Source organism: Triturus cristatus, chromosome 1_1, assembly GCF_964204655.1.
Source record: "Triturus cristatus chromosome 1_1, aTriCri1.1, whole genome shotgun sequence".
In the NCBI taxonomy this organism is placed as follows: domain Eukaryota; kingdom Metazoa; phylum Chordata; class Amphibia; order Caudata; family Salamandridae; genus Triturus; species Triturus cristatus.
This window is the reverse complement of record NC_140579.1, coordinates 1116208281-1116230504: the sequence shown is the minus strand read 5'-3', so window position 1 is coordinate 1116230504 and position 22224 is coordinate 1116208281. Positions and strand designations below refer to the sequence as shown.

Genomic DNA, 22224 nt, shown 5'->3' with positions numbered 1-22224 from the left:
CCAGGGAAGGACAATGTGGAAGCGGACCGACTCAGCAGTCTGACGTCAGCATCCCACGAATGGGAGATCAACCAACAAGAAATACAAAAAGTATTCCGGAAGTGGGGGACACCGCAAATAGACCTATTTGCAACACATCAAAATGCAGAATGCCAACACTTCGCTTCCAGACAACCAGAACATCGGTCACAAGGGAATGCGCTATAGATAAATTGGTCAAAGACATTTGCATACGCTTTTCCCCCGATACCACTGATACACAGGGTACTCAGCAAATGCAGAATCAACAACATGTCGCTAATACTAATAGCGCCTCAGTGGGCCAGACAGTCCTGGTTCTCACAAATAGTGGAGAAGGCGCAAGCACCAGCACACAGATTCCCAAGAAGAAGGGACCTGTTAACAATGCAGAATGGATGGGTGCTGCACCCGGAGCCAGAGAGCCTCAGCCTAGCTGCATGGCTCCTGAAGACCTAGAATTTGCACACCTCAAACTACCGGCAAGTACAATGGCAGTGCTCAGGGAGGCAAGAAGACCTACCACAAGAAAGTGCTACGTAGCAAAGTGGAAAAGATTCTCCAAATGGTGCATTAGGGAGAAACTGCAAAGGAAAATCACAAGGGAATCAACAGTACTAAAATACTTAACGCATCTACTACAAAGTAAACGGAGCTACACATCCCTAAGGGTGCACTTAGCAGCGATAGTGGCTTACACAAGAGGAAAAATGGGGAAAAGCTTCTTCACCTCTCAAGTAGTAAAAAGATTTCTAGAAGAAGCAAAGAGAATCGCACCTCCAAACAGAATGCCGGCACCGGCATGGAACCTCAACGTGGTGCTAATGCAATTGATGAAGGCACCATTTGAGCCTGTTCACAAAGCTACACTGCACATGCTCACGCTAAAAATAGCCTTGTTAGTGACCATCACATCACTACGAAGAGTAAGTGAATTGCAAGCGCTAACGCTTCAAGAGCCCTACCTGCAAATACACAATGATGGGATTGTAATGAGAACAGACCCACACTTCATGCCAAAGCTGGTGTCACTGTTCCACATCAATCAGACAATCCAAATACCTAGTTTTTTCCAAAAACCAGCCACAAGCACAGAAAGGGCGCTACACACACTGGACGCCAGGAGGGCAGTAATGCACTATATAGAAAGGACAAAGGAGTGCAGAAAGACAAAACAGTTCTTTGTTTCCTTTGCCAGCAGTTTTTTGGGACGACCGGTTACCAAAAATACCATTGCACGGTGGATTGCACAAACCATACAACTCTGCCACAAACAAGCAGGACAGCTGTTACAAGGAGCAGCTCATGCCCACTCAACAAGGAAGAAAGGAGCTACAATTGCGTTTCTAGCTAACACACCAATTCAAGACATTTGCCAAGCTGCAACATGGTCTTCAGTGCACACGTTCACTAAGCACTACTGTGTAGATATCCAAATGAACAAGGAAGCGCAAGTGGGACAGAAGGTCTTACAACACATATTCAGTAACCAGAGCTCATCTTCCACCCAGCCACCACAATAAGGACAAACCGCTACAAAGTCTATGCACAGCATAGTGAATCCAGAAAGATTCACGCTGCAAAACGTATAGTTCCCTACCTGTCGGTGTAGTTTTGCAGCTTGGAGACTCTCTGGATTCACTTGCGAACCCACCCTCCTCTGCCAGAAAGATGAGGCAGTAGGAAAGGGGTTAAAACTGGAGAAAGACTTAATAGTTTAGAGAAGAAACAAAGTAACACAAGACAAGGAAAAAGAATCCGAAGATGGTGACCAAAGGTGAGAACTTCCTGGAGGAAGCGCTTCTACGTCACGAAGTACACCAAATGGTGGCATGTCGACGCCCACCTGGGCCACGAAAAAAAAAAAAGAGAAGAAATACTACAATTCCTGATCCAACCACTAGATGGCGGAATAATGCACAGCATTGTGAATCCAGAAAGACTTCAAGCTGAAAAACTACACTGACTGGTAAGAAACTATACGTTTAAACTACTAAACATAGTCATCCAGGATCCCAGCTGATGTTGGGGAATTTTTCAGCCAAGCTTGTGGGTGTTTAGCAAGTTCAGTATTTAAAAACTACATTCTGCAATGAAAGAACAGAGCTCAAAATCACAGGATGCTTTGAAATGAGAATGCGGGATATTCTGATATCGAACTCCACGCTTGGGTCTCAATAGATAGCTGTAGAAGAGCAGGGGAAAGATGTAGGGGTAAGTGAGGAGGATGGGGGGTTGACAAAAAGGACAGGTAAGGTGTAAGGTCAAGGGGGTAGTTGGGCAGGACAGAAAGGGCATACCAGAACAAAGGGATAGTATATGAGAACAGGAAGCCAGAGACTCGGGTTTAGTAAAAATAGGAGTTCAGAGGTCCAAAGGTCTGAGAAGCAAAATACTTGTTTGGGGCGAACAGAAGAGAAACGTTTGCAGTATTCTAGCAGTGTCTTCAGCTTTTTCGTTCTCTTACATTTCCTGCATTTTTTGTCTAGCTTTCCCAGCAGGTTTTTTATTGGCCGATCGCGAGTAGAAACAGTGGCAGAGCGGAGAAAAGAGGAGCTTAATGGTTATGTCTGGCATCTGATCCATGCAGCCCCTGAGGTGGCCGAGGTAAGCTTACACAAAGATGATGAGGGATTTATTGAGTAGAGAGGGTTTGAAGTAAGAAATGGAAGCGGGTTCTGGTCAGTTGGATGCATCTCCCATACACTGCTGTGCAGGGGTTCTCCGGAAGTTCTACATCCAAAGGTATGATCTGATAAAAGCTGGTATCCGTTTTTGACACCCTTTATGTGAGCACTGATCATCCCGAGTGGATTAATTGGAAATTAAATATGTTAAGTTCTGGAAGTAAGCTGGCTTAGTACCTTTACAGCCAGGATCCTAAATGTGTAAAGATAAGGGAAAAAACACTTGGTGAACTTCACACATTAGACGAGCTAACATGAACACTCACAGGTGGAAGATGGTTTCCATTTGGATCACTGGGTAAGGGGGTCTTTTGAGTTCATGTGCTAAAAGACTTTAGTCTGAGTCTGAAGGCGTCATAGGGGACCCAGAAGTTGGTGCCCCATTATTTTTTTCGTTTTGTGTTTTTAAGCCAAAATTTGGGTGCTTGTTGTTCCATAGCAACTCATGTAGTTACGTTTTTTTTTTTTTAGAAAACAAATAGTGGGGAAACATGAGAGGTAATATACAGAGTGGATAATATATTTGTTGAGGTGTCATGTTGATTCTGTCCACTCTGTCCACCATGCTAGGTTAAGGGTGACTGTACATATATTCTATCTTGAAATGGTCTAGTGTGTCTTCTGTTGGCTTCTGATAAAACCGATCAGTAATATCTATGTATGTTATTAGTTACCTGTAATTCCACTTTTAATGTTTAATATCTGTTACAAAGTGGTACATTCTGTTGTGCTGTATACTGCTGGCTGATCTACAGGGATGTAGGCAGTGTTACTGTAACCATCTAACTCTGTAAGCAAGTCTAGTCTTATGTCAGTCTGGTTGGTTTACATTCACTCGTTTAGAATGCTGTTGGTTCCTAAGTTGAGTTGTACTTGTCTAGTGATCTACCTTTCCGATATTATGATGATGAAGGGCATCACTAGTTGTTGGGTAGGTCTTACATGTTGTTCAGGATTAAGACCTATTGACTGTGGGTCTTGCTCAAATAGACTTGAAGTATTTCAGTTTTGCTTTTTGGAAATATGATTTCTATTGTTGTTTCAGAAAATTTAATTATGGTGAAATCTGGTCTCTCTACAAAGGTTGTGGCGATAGTGATTTGTGATTGTGAATCACTCACTTTTCTGGGATGTAAGCTCTTTTTACATTAATGGGATGCTCTCATGAGCTGAATGAATTATGGCTAAAGCCTATTTCATAAAGTGGATTGCCGGCTAATCTTTGGAGAGGTTGTGCCAATAATTCACAATACTTCTTTAAACTATTCAATACGTTTTTGTGACTTCGTAAAGGCTGGGTTCCTAGGTACACAAGCTACAATCGGTTTTAAATGCTGGTGGGACAGAGGCGGTCTCCAGGAACCATTTTAAGAGAGGAAATTGAGGAAACTTTAACACACCCCCTCCAAAGACAAACGTGTGAAACGCCCTTGAAAGTATTGAATTTAAAAATCTCCCATAAGAGATGGGCGAAAGTGGAGCAATTATACCACTCTTGCAGTAAGGCAAATATATCAGGAAATGAAGGGTGGCCTAAATTATCTTGAGTTGTACAGTAAGTGCTTTGGATGCAGAGCCGACAGGTCCCTTTTTAGGTCTCGCCTAGAGCGGAGGGCGTCAGCGCTTCTCTAGGAGAGGGCTCTTGGAATCACTTAAGACTTCCAAGAGTCTTCTCTGTGTGGGTGTGCCTCCTCCCACACATCCCATTGGCCTTTGCATGTGGCTTTCAATAATTGAAAGAACGCAAATGGCCAAAGACGGGTGCATGTCCCGCCTCGCCTCAATACTTTCACTCCCATGGCCTAGGGCTCTCGGGAGCGCGCAGTGTGCCATCTGTTCTGGATCAGGTTTCACTTTCGCGTGCAGCGACGGGCACAATGGCAGCTGCATTCCTTACAGTGCACGCGCGCACCACTCGCGGGCTTGTATTGTATGGGTAATGGGCCCCACGGGATAATTCTCCATACCGTGGATTTCTACTCGTAATTGCGCAGTGCTGGGGCGATTTCGCCACGTGGAAATGGTAAATCGCACAGTGTATTAAAAATTACTTACCCACAGTGCTGTGCAGCTCGTAATTCTGGCTGTAGCAGGCCTCGGTCTCAGCACGCATGTGTGCTTGCCACAGAGCGGCCTCCTTCCAGTGGCGCAGTTTCACCCACTGTGAGAGCTGCGCTTGTCTCACATATGTGATGCTGTTGCCCTTTGCGGGGGGCGGTGGAAGGGGGTGGCTGTATTTAGTCTGCTCCTAGGTGCTATTGTTTACTCGAGCGCGTCAGGGCGCTAACTATGGTCTGCTGTGGACGGTGTGATTTCCTACAGCAAGCGAGGGCTGCACTACTTGTCTCCCCCGGGGAACATCCTAGTCTGTGGCCAATGCTGTTTTCAGTGCCACGCGAGGACTGCTGCGCTTGCCTCTCTAGTAACTGCGATTTTCCCTGAGGCGAGGCTGGGGTTGTTGTCTCGTCCTTGAGCAGCAGTTTCCTTCTGCATTTGAGGGCTTTGCTGGTGTGATCATTATCGGTCTCGTAAGTATCGAAGGGGTTGAGCTGGTCTGGATTAATAGCAGACGTCAGCTGCAAGTGCTTCACTCACCGAGCCATTTTGCTGGAATAACTCATAAGGTACTGACTTGTGTCACCAGTGCAGCTTTCAGAACCAAACCAGGAACATCTCATTCAGCAATAAAGCTAACTTGTGGGCAGAGAGGCACCTACCGAGGCTTGCTGTCTCAGCCCATATCCGGGTAAATATACAGAGTGCATTTTGGACCTCCCTTGCAGTTTTATTTATGAATTGTGAAATTTTACCAATAACTTATTTCCGTCCTCAATGTGGTGCCTCATAAAATCTCTCGAAGTGACTGAAAGGAGGTGTTCATTTTATGAGCGTTCAACAAGCTGTGACGCAACATTACGCTACCCATATTTTACAAAGCACCGACATGCCACCTTACAGCCTCTTCAAAGCGCTTAAGTGGCATTTGTACTTCATTGGACCGACAGCCCATGTAGATCTCGTCTTATCGGCCACTTCAAGAAGTGTTGCTGTGAAGAACTATTGCCCTTGGGGTCCGAACCACAACCTTAAAGTTTAGGAATATTTCACAAGTCTCTCTTTAGAATTCAGAGTGAAAGCGTTGGCTTCTTGGACAATATATGTAGACAATTGTGCTATAAAGTGAACTATTTGAACACATTTTGGAAACATTGGACACTGTGTTGAAGGTTTTTCTCCCTTGCAGAGTCTAAGCTGAGGCATGTGTTGCAGAGAAGAAAACAAACATGCAGGGCACCCAAGCAACCTTGCGTTTCGCAAATCTCTTTACCAGTTTCATTATCACGCTCACAAAGCTCTCCACAACACCGGACCAGCATACCTCAACGAACGACTGTCCTTCTACACCCCGAACCGCCAGCTTCGCTCTGCAGACCTCGCCACCGTTCCACGCATCCGCCGCATGACCACCGGCGGCAGGTCATTCTCCCACCTCGCCGCAAAGACATGGAACACCCTCCCCGCCCACCTGCCCCACACCCAGGACCTGTTGACCTTCAGGAGACGCCTCAAGACCTGGCTGTTCGACCTATAGCTGCCACCCCCCCCCCAGCCCCACCCCTTAGCGCCTACAGTGCACCCAGTGCGCTCTACAAATGATTTATTGATTATCACCACCGTGATTCCGCCGCAAAGAGGTTGCACAGGGCGCACCACACTGGGGCCCCTCCACCTATGGAACTGATGCAGCACCAAGACAAGGATTGCGCGGCGTCTCTTGTGCGCAAATTTGAAACCTTTTCGAAGAGGTTAGCACCTGTGGACACCTTAAGGATGCTAGCGGCTCTGGGCGTAACATATTCTGGAGGCCCCTATTCAGGACAGCTTTGGATTTATGATCCAATGTCGGCTCTTTCATGCCCTCTTTGGCCAGCTGACTTACAGTGCACAGACGCACTCCTCCAAATTCAAATCGTGTTTATATCTAATATTCGGGAATAGTGACGTGTTTTCAATATTGTAAAACAGCAGCAGCTCAGGAATATTACTGCAAATAATCTCTTTGATACCCTCCCATTCCTCATATGTGAGGTCCTGTTTTGCTCAAATAAACTTTTTTTATGGATGCTGCATGCTACATGAGCACAACATTTCTCTTCAAAATGTCTGCAGTAGACTCTTACACATCACCCTCATTAAAAATCTGTTTATGTAGCATATTTTTAATGTCCGTGCTCTGTCTGGTAAATAGCAGCCCAGTGCTGCTGTTGACCAGATGGCCACACACAAAGGTCAGGAGGGCCGCATGCGGCCCCCGGGCCATACTTTGAGTATGACTGCCCTAGATGCTCAGTTTTGAGTGACTGCAAGCTTTAAAAGTAAAAGATCATTAATTTACTCATTCATAAATGTATGTGTGGCGAAGTGAAGGACTTCACTCGTGATCAGCAACAGCTTTCAAAAGAACAAGCATGGTCATAGCCAATAGGTATCGCCTTTGGGACCTTATAAGTGCTTAGCCATGCAACAGTTGATGTTGTTGCACCAAGGATATTGTGCTGCATAACTAAATACTTATAAGGTCCCAAAAGTGAGACCTATTGGCTATGCCAACGCTTGGTTTTTTTTTGGGATGACTCTACCGCCAGTTACAAGAGTTAGTAGACAAATGAAACTTTTTATTTTTTTACTTTATACCAACTCTTTTAGTTGACATTCTGAAATTAAAGAGCAACTATACATTTTTATTGGTCTTTCTTTATACTGCTGTCACCATCCTGTTCTTAAATATTATGTAATGTTTCTCTTTTTTGAAATCAATAAATGTTATTTGATATCAAGTGCCCGAGTTTTGGCACATGGTGTGACATGTCGAACAACAACCCTGAGAGATGGGGTCCTCAAACGTCATTCAAAACAACCAAAGTAGGAGCGCTAGGTGGCGCTGGTCAAGATGGCCGCCCCTCTGTGAGGCTCCTGATGCCTGACCCCTCTCATCCGGCATTTCTCCGTCCCCCGCTGTCCTAGCAGCGATCCGGAGGTCTCTACTGGCAGCGGGACCGAGGCACCACACTCGGTGCGACTTTCGGCTGCTTCCCTGCTCCCCGGGCTGAGCTCTGCTGCCCCTGGTTATGAGGCTGCTGGGGACACGACGGGCTGGTTCTGCGGCCGGCGCTGGCAGTTGCGCGAGCCCCGCGGCGTCAACGAGGGCCGCAGGCCGTGTGGACGGTGGCGGCTGGCTGGCCATTGCGGGACCCGGGAAGGCTGCCTCTTGAGATGCCTGCTTGACCACTGCCTCAACGCTGCCCCAACCACTGGTGACCCGGCAGGGTGCTGTTTCTGGAACCGTGGGGTGCCCCCTGGACCTGCGGAGGCCCACAACGACGACGGCCGGGAGCGGGTGAGCTGAGCCTGTGTGGGCCGCGCTGGGGCCGGCTCCTGTGTATCTTCGCGCCACCGCTGCGGACCCGTACCGGCGGTGACCGGGCGGCGGCCCTTTGGAAAGCTGTGTGGTGGGATCCACTGTGGGGAGCGGCGGAGCCCAGCTGCCACGGGCCTCCGCAGCCGGCGTGGGAACCCATTCCTGTCTGTGGCATCGGATCCCCTCCCTCCCTGCCGGTGGGGCCTCGCCGCGGATGGGCAGACGGCGCTCTTTTCTCTTCCCCCCCCGGCTGCTGACCGGACCCGGGGGCGTCTGCCAGCTGACCTGCTGTATCGGGCACACCAGTGGACCTAAGGTGAGGGGCTGCAGCGAGAGGGCCCCGGGACTGTGCCTGGACTGAGGACGCCTGCGGGGTGGTCCGCGCCAGAGCGGCTCTGGTGAGGTGAGGGGGCGGCCCGGAGCGGGGCTGTGGTGTCTCCGGCGGCTTCCTGGCCTCCCCCCGCCTGGGGACGGCGGTGCCTTTGCTCTCCCTTTCTTCTGGCCCCTCCAGTCCCTGGCCTCCCGCCAGCCGGTCGATTGGCGGAGGGGTGCGGCTGGCCACCGATTCGCCTTGCTGAGCCCGGACGCTGGTGTACCCACCCCGAGCGCCATCATGGGCAAGGACAGGGGCGCCAAGTCGAAGACCACGTCCCACCAGACCACAATCGACCGCTTTACGACCCCGGACCCCCCGGGCACGGGCGGTGAGACGGCGTCGGCTCCTGGCACAGACCTCGCTGCCATCCTGCTGGCCATCAACGCCTCCCGCGCGTCCCTGGAGGGGATGGTTGGGGAGGTGAAGGTGGACGTCGCGCTCTTGCGACAGGACCTCCGCAACGCCACAGCCCGTATCACGGAGGCGGAATCCCGTATTTCGACGGCGGAGGATGACATCCGGCAGCTCCAAGACCAAGTCAGGGAGCTCACGACCCACTCTCAGGAGCTGCATCGACGGGCGGAAGATGCCGAAAACCGGGACCGCCGCAATAACCTCCGCCTGGTGAGCTTTCCGGAGGGGATCGAGTCTGGCCGCACCGACGATTTTTTGGAGAAGTGGTTCATATCTTGGATGCCGGCGGCCAGCTTGTCCACCTGGTTTGTGGTGGAGAGGGCGCACCGGTCGTTGGCGGCCAGGCCCCCGGTGGGGGCCCCCCCGCGCCCCTTCATCCTGCGGATCCTCAACTTTAGAGACAGGGACGCTATCCTGAAGGAAGCGCGGTTGCAAGCCCCCCTGATCTTTAACAACCATCCCATCATGGTCTTCCCGGACTACACCCGCGAGGTCGAGGAACAGCGCCGTTCGTACATGGAGGTGAAACACAAGATGCGCTCCCTGGGCCTCAGCTGCCAGCTCCAGTTCCCGGCGCGCCTCCGCGTCATCTTCTAGAGCAAGACATTATTCTTTGACACTCCCCGGGCGGCGTGGACCTGGCTCACCGAGGAACGGCCGTTGCGCCAGCCCGGGCGGGGGTCGCCAACCCAGCGGCTCTCGGCTCAGGACACAGCTCGACTCCCACGGCGCAGGCGGCGCACTCAGTCCCGGCGACCCCACGGCGGGGCGACGAAGGGGCCTCGATCCGTGAGTATGTCGGGGAGGAGACCAAGGGACTCATCCGCCTCATCTGGGACTTCTTCACAGGCGGCTGGGGGCTCTCGCCTCCGCTCATCGCCTTTGCCTGACCCGTCCCCGACTCCCCTCCCCCTGCACACAGACCTCTCCGACCTCTCCCGCAGCCCAGCCATTTGAAGTGACTTTTGTTTGTCCTCTGTCTCGGTGGAGGATTCGACGGCCTGGTCCCGCTGCACGGGCCTCAATCTCAGACTTGGCTTCGGCGGCTTTCCGCTCTGGTGTAGTTACCTAGGACAGCACCATTCCATCCGTCCTTCAGGAGGGGTCCACCACGCTCTTTACACCAGAGCGCCTCTGCTTGGGGCTTTGTAGTTGTTTGTTGAAGTTCGGGCGACAGATGCTTCCGTTTTCGAAGTGTAGGGTGGGGGGTCAGGAGGGGGGTCTTGTCGGTTGTTCCTCCTAGGGAGGGTGTTCCTTTTAGTTCAGGTTTGGTTTTTCTTGGGCCCATCACACAACAGCTTCTTGCGAGCGCCACTGCGTGGCTTCCCCCTGACTCTCACATGCGCTCCGCCAGCGCCCGCTCTCTGCTGGCCTTCCTTGGTTCCCCCTAATAGATCATTCATGCTCCCCGGGGCGCTTCCATGCACCTTGTCCCTTCCCCGCGCGTCCCTGCTGCTCGGTGTCCCGCCGGCGCCCCCCTGGGTGTCTCGCCCCTGCTGCGATTCCCGCCCACTGTTCCCATGGAAGACTTAGCCCCCAAGGCTCAGCTGCGCATCCTATCCTGGAATGTCAACGGCCTGCTGGATCGGCTTAAACGCGCTGCGGTCCTCAAGTACGCCCAGCGAATGGGGGCCGATGTGCTCCTGCTTCAGGAAACCCATCTTCTTGGTGAGAGGTGTCCCTTTTTAGCCCGCTACGGGTATGACCGGGTGTGGCACTCTGGCTTTTCTCGTGGCTCCCGCGGGGTGGCCGTCCTGTTGCGACGCTCCCTCCCCTTTGTCCTCCCACGGGTGATCAACGACCTTCAGGGAACCGGGCTTGCTGTTTGCGGCACACTCGACGGTAGGCCGACCAGCTTCCTGTCGTTCTATGCGCCACCTGCTGGCTTGTCGCAGGCGTTATCCCGCGCGGATTCTCTGTTGGATGCCTTCCCGTTGGGCGATGTCGTGCTTGGGGGGGACTTTAACGCTGTCATGGCCCCTCAGCTGGACTCGTCGGGTCCGGTGTCGGACTCCCGGGCGGCGCGGGCGAGGCAGCTGGCAGGCTGGGCCGAGGCCCGGGCCCTCTGCGACGCCTGGAGGACCTGGCACCCTCACGCGCACCAGTTCACCCACACCTCGGCCGCTCACCGCTCTCATGCGCGTATTGACATGATTTTTGTCCCCCCTGCCGCCTGTGGGGGCATCCAAGATATCCGTATCCTCCCCAGGGGGATTTCGGACCACTCTCCGGTCCTCCTGGGTCTGGGCCCTCCGCCTCCCACGGCCCGGCCGATGTGGCGCTTTAACGCTTGGTTCCTCCAGGATAGGACGCTTCGTAAGGCGGTGGGCACGGAGCTTACCCAGTACTTCTGCACCAACGTGGGATCGGTCTCCTCGGCGGGCACCCTGTGGGAGGCCCGCAAGGCGACCATCAGAGGCGCGGCTAAGGCGCACGTGGTGCGACACCGCCAGACGCGGCTGCGGCAGCTCACTGCCTGTGAGGCCCGGGCGCTGAGGTTGGAACGGTCTCTCGCTGAGCTTGACGACCCGGCTGTGGACCGGCAGCTGCGGCTCCTTCGTGAGGAGATTCGGCAGCGCTCCCTTGAGGCGGCCAAGCTTCTCTGGCAGTCTTCGCTGGCACGGGTGTACGGCTGGGGTGACAAAAACGGCACGCTGTTGCACCGCCTGGCCACCTATCCCAGGACATCGCGCATCATTCCGGCGATCACCGATTCCGAGGGCGTGCTCCATTCCTCTTCCGTGGAGATAGCGGCTGCTTTCGCCCAATTCTATTCCCAGCTCTACCGGGCTCTGGCACCGGATCTTTCGCTGGCCACTCTGCTCGCGTCCAGTGACGTGCACCTCGCTCGGCTTCGACCGGACGAATGGGAGGGCCTGGAAACTCCCATTTCCCTTGAGGAAATTGGGGACGCGATAGGGCGTACGTCCGCGGGGAAGACCCCGGGACCCGACGGCCTCCCCCAGGAATTCTATGCCGCATATAGGGACAGCCTGGTCCCGCAGCTGCGGGACCACTATGCGGAGGCGATCGAGAAGGGCACTTTCCCCTTAGAGGCGGACTTGGCCACCATTGTGGTTTTGCCTAAATCTACACCGCCGTCCACCGACAGAGCAGCTTACCGACCGATTTCGCTTATTAACACTGATGTGAAGCTTTACGCGGCGATCCTGGCCCAGCGGCTTCGGCCCTTTTTGTCGACTCTGGTCCACCCGGACCAATGCGGCTTCATGCCAGCGCGGGGCACTCGCCACTGTCTTCGCCGTCTCCACGTGGCCCTGGCTCACCGCCACCGCCTGACTCCATACCTCGCCCTCCTCCTTGCCGACTTCGAAAAGGCTTTCGACTCGGTGGGGTGGCCATACCTATTTGACGTCCTGGCCCATATGGGGTTCGGCCCTAAGTTCATGGGGATGGTGCGGGTCCTGTATGCCAGGCCCCGTGCCAGGGTCTTGGTTAACGGAGTGCTGTTGCGGCCTTTTCGGATCGGCCGGGGGACACGGCAGGGGTGCCCGCTGTCACCCCTTCTCTTCGCGCTCGCGATGGAGCCCCTCGCTGCCCTGATCAGAAGTGACCATCTCCTTCAAGGCTGGGAATGGCCGGGCATTGAGGCTGATAAAATCGCCCTCTACGCGGACAACGTCCTGCTGTATCTTGGCGACCCGGCGCGTTCTGGACCTCGTGCATTGTCCATCTTGGGTCGTTTTGGCCGGGCGTCTGGTCTGTCCCTGAATTCGAGGAAGTCGGTTTTGGTTCCCTTGCACCCCTCCCAGGACTGTTTTGATTGGCAGAGGACCATCCCCCTCCGCCGGTTGTCCTTTAAATATTTGGGCATCTGGGTCTCCCTCCTCCCGGAGCTGAGTTGGGCGCTCAACGTGACCCCCCTGGTCAAGAAAGCTAAGGCAGACTTGGCGAGATGGCACCAGCTCCCCCTTAACCCGCTGGGGCGGGTGGCCCTCTACAAGATGATGATTCTCCCCCGGTTCCTGTATGTGCTGCAAAATACCCCCTTTTCCTTTCCGTGGCCTTGGTTCCGTGAACTAGATGGGATGGCGACGAGATTTCTCTGGGGGGGTGGGAGGCCCAGGTTGGCTCTGTCGACATGTCGCCTGCCCACCTTCGATGGGGGCCTGGGCATGTCTAATCTCTACCTCTGTTATCTAGCCACCCGCCTCCTGATCATTCACAACTGGTTTGGGGGGGGATGGTCCGACCCGGCCTATAGGGTGGAACTTGGGGAGCTGGGCTTCTCCGGCGTTCTGGACCGTCTGTATGGCGCCCCCATCCCTGCCTCTTGCCCGGATATCACCAGAGCTATATTCCTGGCCTGGCGGGCGGCGCTCCGTCACACCCGATGGACTGGGAGGCTGACCCGGGTCACTCCTCTGTGGCACGGGACATGGCTGCGGGAGGTCGCGGATCTGAAGGGCTTTAACTCTTGGGACCTCCTCGGTATTTCCCAGCTGGGAGACGTTTGGCGGGGAGGGCGAATGTGTTCTTATTCGGAGCTGCAGGAGCGCTTCTCCCTCCACTCCTCCCAATTCTACCGCTACCTCCAATTGCGACACGCCATACGCACATACACCCCGCTGGACGTCCGGCTGCCGGACCACAGCCCCACGGAGGCTCGCGTCATGCTGGGCAATTTAGGGAGGGGGGGCATCTCCAGGATTTATCGCTCCCTTGTCAATTGCACCCCCACATCCCTGGAGGGCCTTAAGGATTGATGGGAGGGCTGGGTGGGGCCCCTGGATGAGGCTGATTGGCGGGACGCCCTTATGGCTCCCCGCTTAGTAACGGCCTCCGCCAGACTGCGGCTTATCCAGGTTTACTACCTTCATACTGCTTATCTTACGCCGGCCCGCCTCCACCGAGCGGGCCTCTCCACTGACGCGACCTGTCCCCGCTGTGGCTCTGAGCCGGCTGATTTCCTCCACATGGTGTGGTCTTGCGTGGAGTTGGAGGGATATTGGAGGGGCGTCGAGTCTGAACTTACGGAGGTCCTGGGGTGGGAGGTGCCACATGAACCTAAACATTCCCTACTGGGCATCACTGACGGCTTAGATGGCACACGCCCGGAACAGCTGTTCCTTATGACTGCTTTAATGGTGGCTAAACGAGACATTGCAGCGGCATGGAAACAGCCACAGCCGCCCAGCTTAGCCAAATGGGGCGCAGGGGTGGACTGGTGTGCGGCGCAGGAGCGGACTCTTTACCAGGCGCGGGGCTGCCCCAAGAAATATCGAAAGGTCTGGGGGAAATGGCTGGGCAACGTACCTTCATAGGGCGACTTGGCGGTTGGGGGAGGGTTTCGGGGGTAGAGTGGTTTTGTGGTGCTCCTTCTAATGTATTACTGTGGGGTGGTGGTTCACAGGGTCCAAAAGTTTTCTCTGTTGTGTTGTCGAAAACAATAAAAACTTGTTTATCAAAACAACCAAAGTATTCGGTCCTAAGCTTTTGCCCTTTTGGAGACTGTTTTTATTTTTTAATAACTGTATTTTTTATTTTTCTTGATTAAAAGCTATTGTCGATATTTGTCTCCAAGAGGGGACTCTGCAACTCCTGAACCCAGAAAACCTTTTTGTTTGTATACCATTTTACTTAACTGGACGAATTTTTGAAATGGTGAGTTGACCCGTTAAAATAGCACAAGAAAAAGACAAAACTTGGAAAGGGTATGGCATACACAATGTACAAATTTGGACTTGGTTGGTTCTTTATACCAGACAAACATCAAATGTGAATATAGGAGGCTTTTACAGATGGATTATTTTGAACGCTATTCATTGCCTTTTTTTCAAAACATTGCCCTCCATTTCCATATAGGTAAATTTCAGTGGGTCACAGATCTAGTAGGGTTTAGCCTGTCAGCATCTTACCAACCAGTAAAATAATTTTAAAAGCTTTGTGGCCACAGCCTTTCAGTCCTGCTTCTGATGTACGATGCATTGCGATTTTGGGTAAGCTTCCCTTTTTGCAAAATGTCAGTGACAGTGTGTGCCGCATGGATAGCCACCCCATTCTGGGTATTCTTCCCACTACTGTAGTTTCATGTCTCTTTGACACTTTTGAAGACGCTGTGAGATTCCTGAAATCACTCTTACAAACAGAAGTTTGTGAAAATGCCTTGCATCGAGATGTGAGCACCAGCCACTCCCTATCGCATTCCTACTGCTCTGAACTTGTTTGACCCTTATCAACAGTCTCAAGTGGCCTCACCCATTTCTCCTCCATGGCCTTGCTCTGTAGGTATTGAGATCCTAGGTGACTATTGTTCTGATTGTTTTTCGAATAGGGTATCTGGGAAAGAGACCATGAAAGTACATAAAATGCTACAACTGATAATGGCTGTCCGCAGATCAATGTGCAGCTCAGAAGTGGCAAATGTTGTTGTAAAATGCAAAGACTAGCTTGCCATTCTTGTAAATGCATACATCCAAGTTCAAACTTCAAACACTGACACAAGTCTTTAATCTACCCACAGTAATCTGGACCTGCCTAACATCATGTAACACGCATATACTTACTCTCCCAGGCATGCATGCATTGGCTACCATAACATATGCAAGTATGCTTACACCCATACACATGTACACGACATTAATTGTCTGTCCAGTAGACTTGTGTATTACACCACACCCAGATAATCTATTGCTTACCAGGAATTCTCTCATCTATAACTGCAGCCAAGGATTCCAATAGAGCACAATTGTATAAAATGCTAGCACCATGCTGATCAAGGCAGACTAAGGGATTCATACAGCAGTACGTCTATGAATCTTGGGAGAAACCTTGGTCCTAGACAGATCTTAAGACTTGTGTGTGCTTCTTTTAACTAGGAAAGGAAGACTTTTTAAAGAATTAGTCTTTTGCCTAGTTGTACTTAGACTTTACTGAATGGATCCTGGACTTTTCATTTAAGGCATTTGAATTTTTTTATCGTCATTGGGAGCTCTGGGACCGAGGAGGAACTGGGATCCTTCCAGCGAGAGTTAGCCTGGGGCCTAACATCTTCCTGTTCACCTAATACTTAACTACCAGGATTTGTGAACGTTTGATGGGAGACTATTCTAACCGACTGCAACTAGATCCACAAAATGGATGCCAGCAAGCTTCCTTTGTACCGGAGATTGTACACGTTTTGGAGCAAATGGGAAATATGGAACAATAGCAACGTCAGTTGGCTGAATGATTTTGACCCTCTGTCAAATGTTTTACTTTGCATCGTAAGATCTTCATTGAAGTCATAAACCTTGAATAATTCCATGCTGCCTGTGCAGACCCCGGAACACCATCTTTAACATACATTTAGAATTCAGAAAAATATCTCCATAGTGTTCATCATTCAAAGTTATTTTGGATATCCTTTTCAGTGTAGACTTTCAGAGAGGTATTTTCCTGGACATTGCTGTTAGAAGATTAGCAGGACACATATCTACTAGAAGGAAGTCCCTTTTAATGTTTGCAAGGCATTGCCACAGAAAATGGCTGTCCTTTGAGAAAAACAGCATGATGGGAACAAACAGCCTGTTAGGCTAACAATGGAAGCCTGAAAAATATGGCCTCTACCTTTAAGGATCCTAGAGAGGCCCTATCCCACAATGCATTGTAGTGGCAGTTGGCCTGTGAGAGTCCATTCTTTTTTGCCGGCTCCTTCAGGCAGGATCTCATGTGATTTGTTTTTCACTACTTTTCTGTGAGAAGACATTTCTGAGTGCCTCAAATACTGTTTTACTTTACATATTTGCACATTTTCTGTCAAGTAATTTTATGTTCGAGGCATATGAGCTGTAGATCTCACATCTGGTGTTGGGCCCAGATGTTTGCACTTTGTTGTTGTCCTGGAAAGTCTTTGGAAGTCACAGGATAGGTGGCTCCTCCTTTGGACAATAGTGCGCATGGGCATCGACTCCATCGTCAGATTGTTTTATCCGCCATCGGGCTCAGATATGTTCATCGCACTCCAGTTCGGTGTTGTTACTGATCATCTTTTCAACGCGAAATCCTCACCCATACTTCGGTATTGTTTCGATCGCGTTTCCCTTCGACGCGCAACTCTACCAGACCTTCAAATCTTCGATTCCGGTCATCGACGCAGGCCTTCGGGCCTACCTGCGCCATTGGGCCTTCGGCTCATGGAAAGGACTCCTTTTAAAAAGTGTCCTAAATGTGGATCCAAGTTTCCACACGCAGATCTTCATGAGGTGTGTAACTCTGCCTTTCACCCGAGCATGAGGCCAAAGATTGGACAGCTTGTGCCTCTTTCCAGCCCAAGAAGACGATCCGGGACCGTCGAGCTCGAAGAACAATGGCTCGATCATCGACATCTATTCCCGACGACATCTTCCAGGAAGGCATCAATGTACTGGAGCAGGAGCAGTCCAACACAGCGCCATCAGCTCCTCCGAAGCCGACGACTCCGACGTCGAAGACATCACTCCGGGGCAGCGGGTTGTAAGCACTGACGTCGATCCCGCCCCGTTCTCCCTTCTCAAAAAGGCTTCGGTCACACCTTCGCCCTCGGGCCTACGTGCACACCGGGACAAGACTTCTCACACCCCGCCTTCGGGCTCTGCACAGAAGCCAATACAAAAGCCTTCAGGCCACTCTAGATCGAGCCAGCCTGCTGTCAGTGCCGAAACTCCATCTCCGGCACCGAAAAAGAAACCAATGCCTTCCTCCGCGCCGAAGCCTACCTCTTAATCGACGCCTTCGGCGCCGAAACCCACTGGCACGGACGCCCCGGCTCCGAAAAAATCCTCAGAACTGAGCAAACACCCGGCTCCAAAAACCTCGGGCTCTCAGCCTTCCGAGCACAGGCCTACGGATCTGAAAAAAACACCAGAACCGAAAAAACAGTTGGTACCAAAACCACTATCGGGATCAAAGAAAATTCCCGATTCCAGGCCTAAAGAACACAAAAAGCCTCCAAGTACACAACCGGCACCCAAAAAGTCGGCGCTGAAAGAACACACGTCTGAGGAGGAACTTTTTCGACCGGATCCTACTCAAAAAACACTTCAAAGAGACCCCAAAACAGGGCAACTCATACTTAGCCCTTCAAAAAAACGGAAAATGGACAAACCTATCCCAGCTCCACTTCCCTTGAAAAAGAGAAACATTGCTATTTCTCCATTAAGGATTCCTTCTCCTCCTCCCCCTCCACACCACTCTCCTATCCCATATTCACCTCCCCCACCATCTTCTCCACCTCCAGATGATAATGACACCTCTGACGACATCGGGGATGATCACCCTTTAGGGGAACCCAGTCCTCCTGGTGCCCCAAAGGATCCATGGGAAGATTACTACACACCAGATGTCTCAGACACACCTCAGGATGACATCTACCCATCTAGTCCATACCCTCCTGAGGACACTATAGGGTTCACTCAACTTATACACAGGACAGCAGAATACCACAGGGTAAACCTACATACAGACCCTATAGAGGAAGATTTCCTCATGGACACTTTAGAACCATCCCAAAGGTCCAGTGCCATTCTCCCCATGCTAAAAGGGGTAATCAAACACGCTCCCGAGGTGTTCAAGGATCCTGTAAGGGCCAGAGTCATTAACCCCAGGGTAGAAAAGAAATACAAAGCTGCCCCATCTGACCCTGTTTATATTAAAGGGCAAATACCCTTAGATTCTTTAGTGGTCTCCAACGCCAGGAAATGAGCCAATTCGCAAACCACAGGAGATGCCCCACCTCCTGATAAAGAATCAAAACTGCTGGACGCCTCCGGAAAAAGAACAGCGTCCCAAGCAGCTAACATGTGGAGGATTGCCAACACACAGGCCTTGCTCGTAAGATATGATAGGGCACACTACGACGAGCTAGAGTCCCTACTGCAACACCTTCCAGATCAATACAAGACACAAGCTAATGATCTCATCCAGGAAGGCAAGGTCATTACAAATACCTCCATTCATTGTGCTCTCGATGCTGCAGATACAGCATCCCGGGCTATTAATACCAGCGTCCTTTTGCGTAGCCATGCATGTCTGCGTATTTCCGGCTTCAAGCCGGAAGTCCAAACCACAATATTAAATCAACCATTTGATCAAGAACACCTTTTTGGACCCAATGTAGATTCATCTTTAGAAAAGATGAAAAAGGACACTGATACTGCCAAATCATCGCAAGCTCCCAGAAGTTCTTTTCGTCGCTCCTCTTACAGAGGCGCCTCTAGAGGTTTTTCCACAGAAAACCCCTCCACTTCGTACAAGAGTCCAACACAGACCTCATCTACAAGAGACTATTACAGAGGAGGCTACAGGGGCAATAACAATAAGGGTAGAGGCGAAACTACCAACACTCGTACCCCTAAACAATGACTTCCCTCCACTCCCCCCGGACCATTCTACTCCAGTCGGGGGAAGATTGCTACAGTTCCTACCTGTCTGGAACACCATTACCACAGACAGGTTGGTGAGACAAATCATCCAATCCAGTTATTGCCTGGAGCTCACTTCCACTCCCCCACACATTCCACCCAGACAGCCTCCAATGTCCGCAGAACACTCAACGCTTTTAAAACAAGAGGTACTTTCCCTCCTACAAAACCATGCCATAGAACCAGTTCCCCTTCATCACCAGAACACAGGGGTTTTATCCCTGTATTTCCTCATTCCAAAGAAGGACGGAACCCTGTGACCCATCTTGGATCTCAGACCATTAAACCTCTACAAACAATCAGACCATTTCCATATGGTCACTCTTCAGCAGGTCCTCACGTTACTCAAACAAGGCGACTTCCTTGCCACATTAGTTCTCAAGGACGCCTACTTCCACATTCCCATTCACCCTGCTCACAGGAAATACCTTCGGTTTGTGGTAGACGGCCAGCATTACCAGTTCAAAGTCCTCCCGCTCGGAGTCACCACAGCACCCAGGGTCTTCACAAAATGTCTGGCAGTGGTAGCAGCCCGCATAAGAAGACCACAGATTCACGTCTTCCCATATTTAGACGACTGGCTCATAAAAGCAAAGTCACATATCCAGTGTGTAAATCTCACACACGCCACAATACAACTACTTCACGACTTGGGGTTTACCATAAACCTCCCAAAGTCTCACCTCCAACCATCCCACATCCAACAATATCTGGGTGCAACAATAGACACCTCAAAAAGCCTTGCATATCCCAGTCCAGCCAGGATAGCAAGCTCTTATAGCAAGATTCTAACCGCAACATTCACTTCCAGCTCGAGTGTTCAAGCAACTAATAGGGATGATGGCCTCTTGCATATTCATAGTACCTCATGCAAGACTCCAGATGCGCCCTTTACAGGAATGCTTAGCAGGTCAGTGGAACCAAGCTCAAGGTCAGCTGACAGATCGGGTGTTGGTGGACGGCCCATACATCGCTCTCTGCAGTTGTGGAACACCCATGACCTTTTCAAAGGGTGACCGTTCATAGAGCCGGTTCCACAGATTGTGCTAACAGCAGACGCATCACTCATCTACTTCATCAGACCATACAGGGCAAATGGACACCTCAGCAAAGGCTACTCCACATCAATCATTTGGAGTTACTAGCAATCTTTCTGGCATTAAAATCATTCCAGAAACAGATATCAGGCAAAGCTGTCTTAGTCCGCACGGACAATATGACAGAAATGTACTGTTTACAAAAACAGGGGGGGACGCACTCTCTCCAGCTCTCTCAACTAGCACAGAGCATATGGAGATGGGCCATTCCTCACAACATTTTCCTATTAGCACAACATCTCCCAGGAACTCAAAATCACATGGCAGATCTGTTAAGTCAACAGACACAACAGATTCACGAGTGGGAACTTCACCCACAAGTTCTCCAACCGTTCTTCCAAATGTGGGGGCAGCCAGAGATAGATCTCTTCGCCACAAATTACCACACAAAATGCCCAAGCTTCGCCGCCAGATATCCACACCCATTGTCCAAAGGCAATGCGAATTGGATGAATTGGTCAGGCAAATTTGCATACGCTTTTCTGCCTCTCCCACTCATTCCATTAGTGGTACACAAGCTGCAACCTTGCTCACGCTGATCCTAGTTGCTCCAACGTGGGCCAGACAACCCTGGTACACAACATTGCTGGAACTATCAGTAGTCCCGCACCAAAAACTACGCCTCACCCCACAACTCTTAACACAGAACCATAGAGAGATCAGACACCCAGATCCAGCACAGCTCAACCTAGCAATCTGGCTCCTGAAGTCCCAGAGTTTGGCTATCTCAATCTTACCCCTGATTTCATGAACGTTATCAAAGAGGCTAGGCGCCCCACCACTAGAGCCTGCTATGCAGCCTAGTGAAAAAGATTTGTTATATACTGTTACAATAACAGCATCAACCCTCTAGATGCCTCCTGTAGTACCGGGGGTCACCAGGCCCTATGGGGGTAGTGTGGCGCGAGCAGGTAGGCATCCAAGGGCTTATGTGTAAAGTGACCATACAGCACACACATCCACTGAGACAGGAAACGCACGCAATAATTGACACCACACAGTAGTTTGAATAAAACCAATCAGTTTTCTCATTCAACATTAGGATCAAAAGCAGTGCGTTAGAAATAAATTTGGCAGCTCATTAACACATCGAAACCTGGCCTGGAATCAAAGCACAGCACATAGCCAATCCGTAGCGCTTTCAATATGGCAGTTTAACCTAGCGCTGCACATAGCAATTCAGTAGCGCTTTAAAACATTGCATTTACCATAGCGCTACACATAGCAATTCAATAGCGCTTTAAAACATTGCATTTACCATAGCGCTGCACATAGCAATTCAATAGCGCTTTAAAACATTGCATTTACCATAGCGCTGCACATAGCAATTCAATAGCGGTTTAAATATGGCATTACAGCATAGGGCTACACATGAGGCATTTCATCATTGCGCACATGAGAACAGAACATTGGCGTAACGGTGCATCTCTGGTCACCCTCAACATCCTGTAAGCATTAGGGGGAAAGCAACCAGTAGCGTTATAACCACATGCCCTAGGCGCAAGCAACATTAACAGTACACCTTATGTAAATACCCCTGGAACAGCTGCCCCTAAGTTGCAGATTAGCCTCTGGCGCTACTGGGCCTGGGGAGCCCCTACTCGGGGACTCTCAAATTACCCATGGCCAAAACATCGCAACTGCCCCCTATCCGGTGGGGCAGTTGAGTACAGGAAGATCAGTATTGTCCCCTGGGAGCCTCCTCCGGGTCTTGGAACTGGAAGGGTGCGGCCACTGGGATGTCCAAAACAACGTCCTGCTCACCTTGCAACTGGTCCCTTCTGTGGGGCAGCTATGGTGCCAAAACGAAACA

General features: G+C 51.1%; 1 protein-coding gene across 1 annotated transcript in view; it reads left to right on the top strand.

The window, feature by feature from the left end:
* PIK3C2B (phosphatidylinositol-4-phosphate 3-kinase catalytic subunit type 2 beta) overlaps positions 1-22224 on the top strand; it is a 692267-nt gene that overhangs the window by 631335 nt on the left and 38708 nt on the right. Inside the window, exon 27 of the mRNA XM_085647698.1 lies at positions 2508-2625. Coding sequence (XP_085503824.1) covers positions 2508-2625 — 118 coding nt within the window. The remainder of the gene's footprint in view (positions 1-2507; positions 2626-22224) is intronic.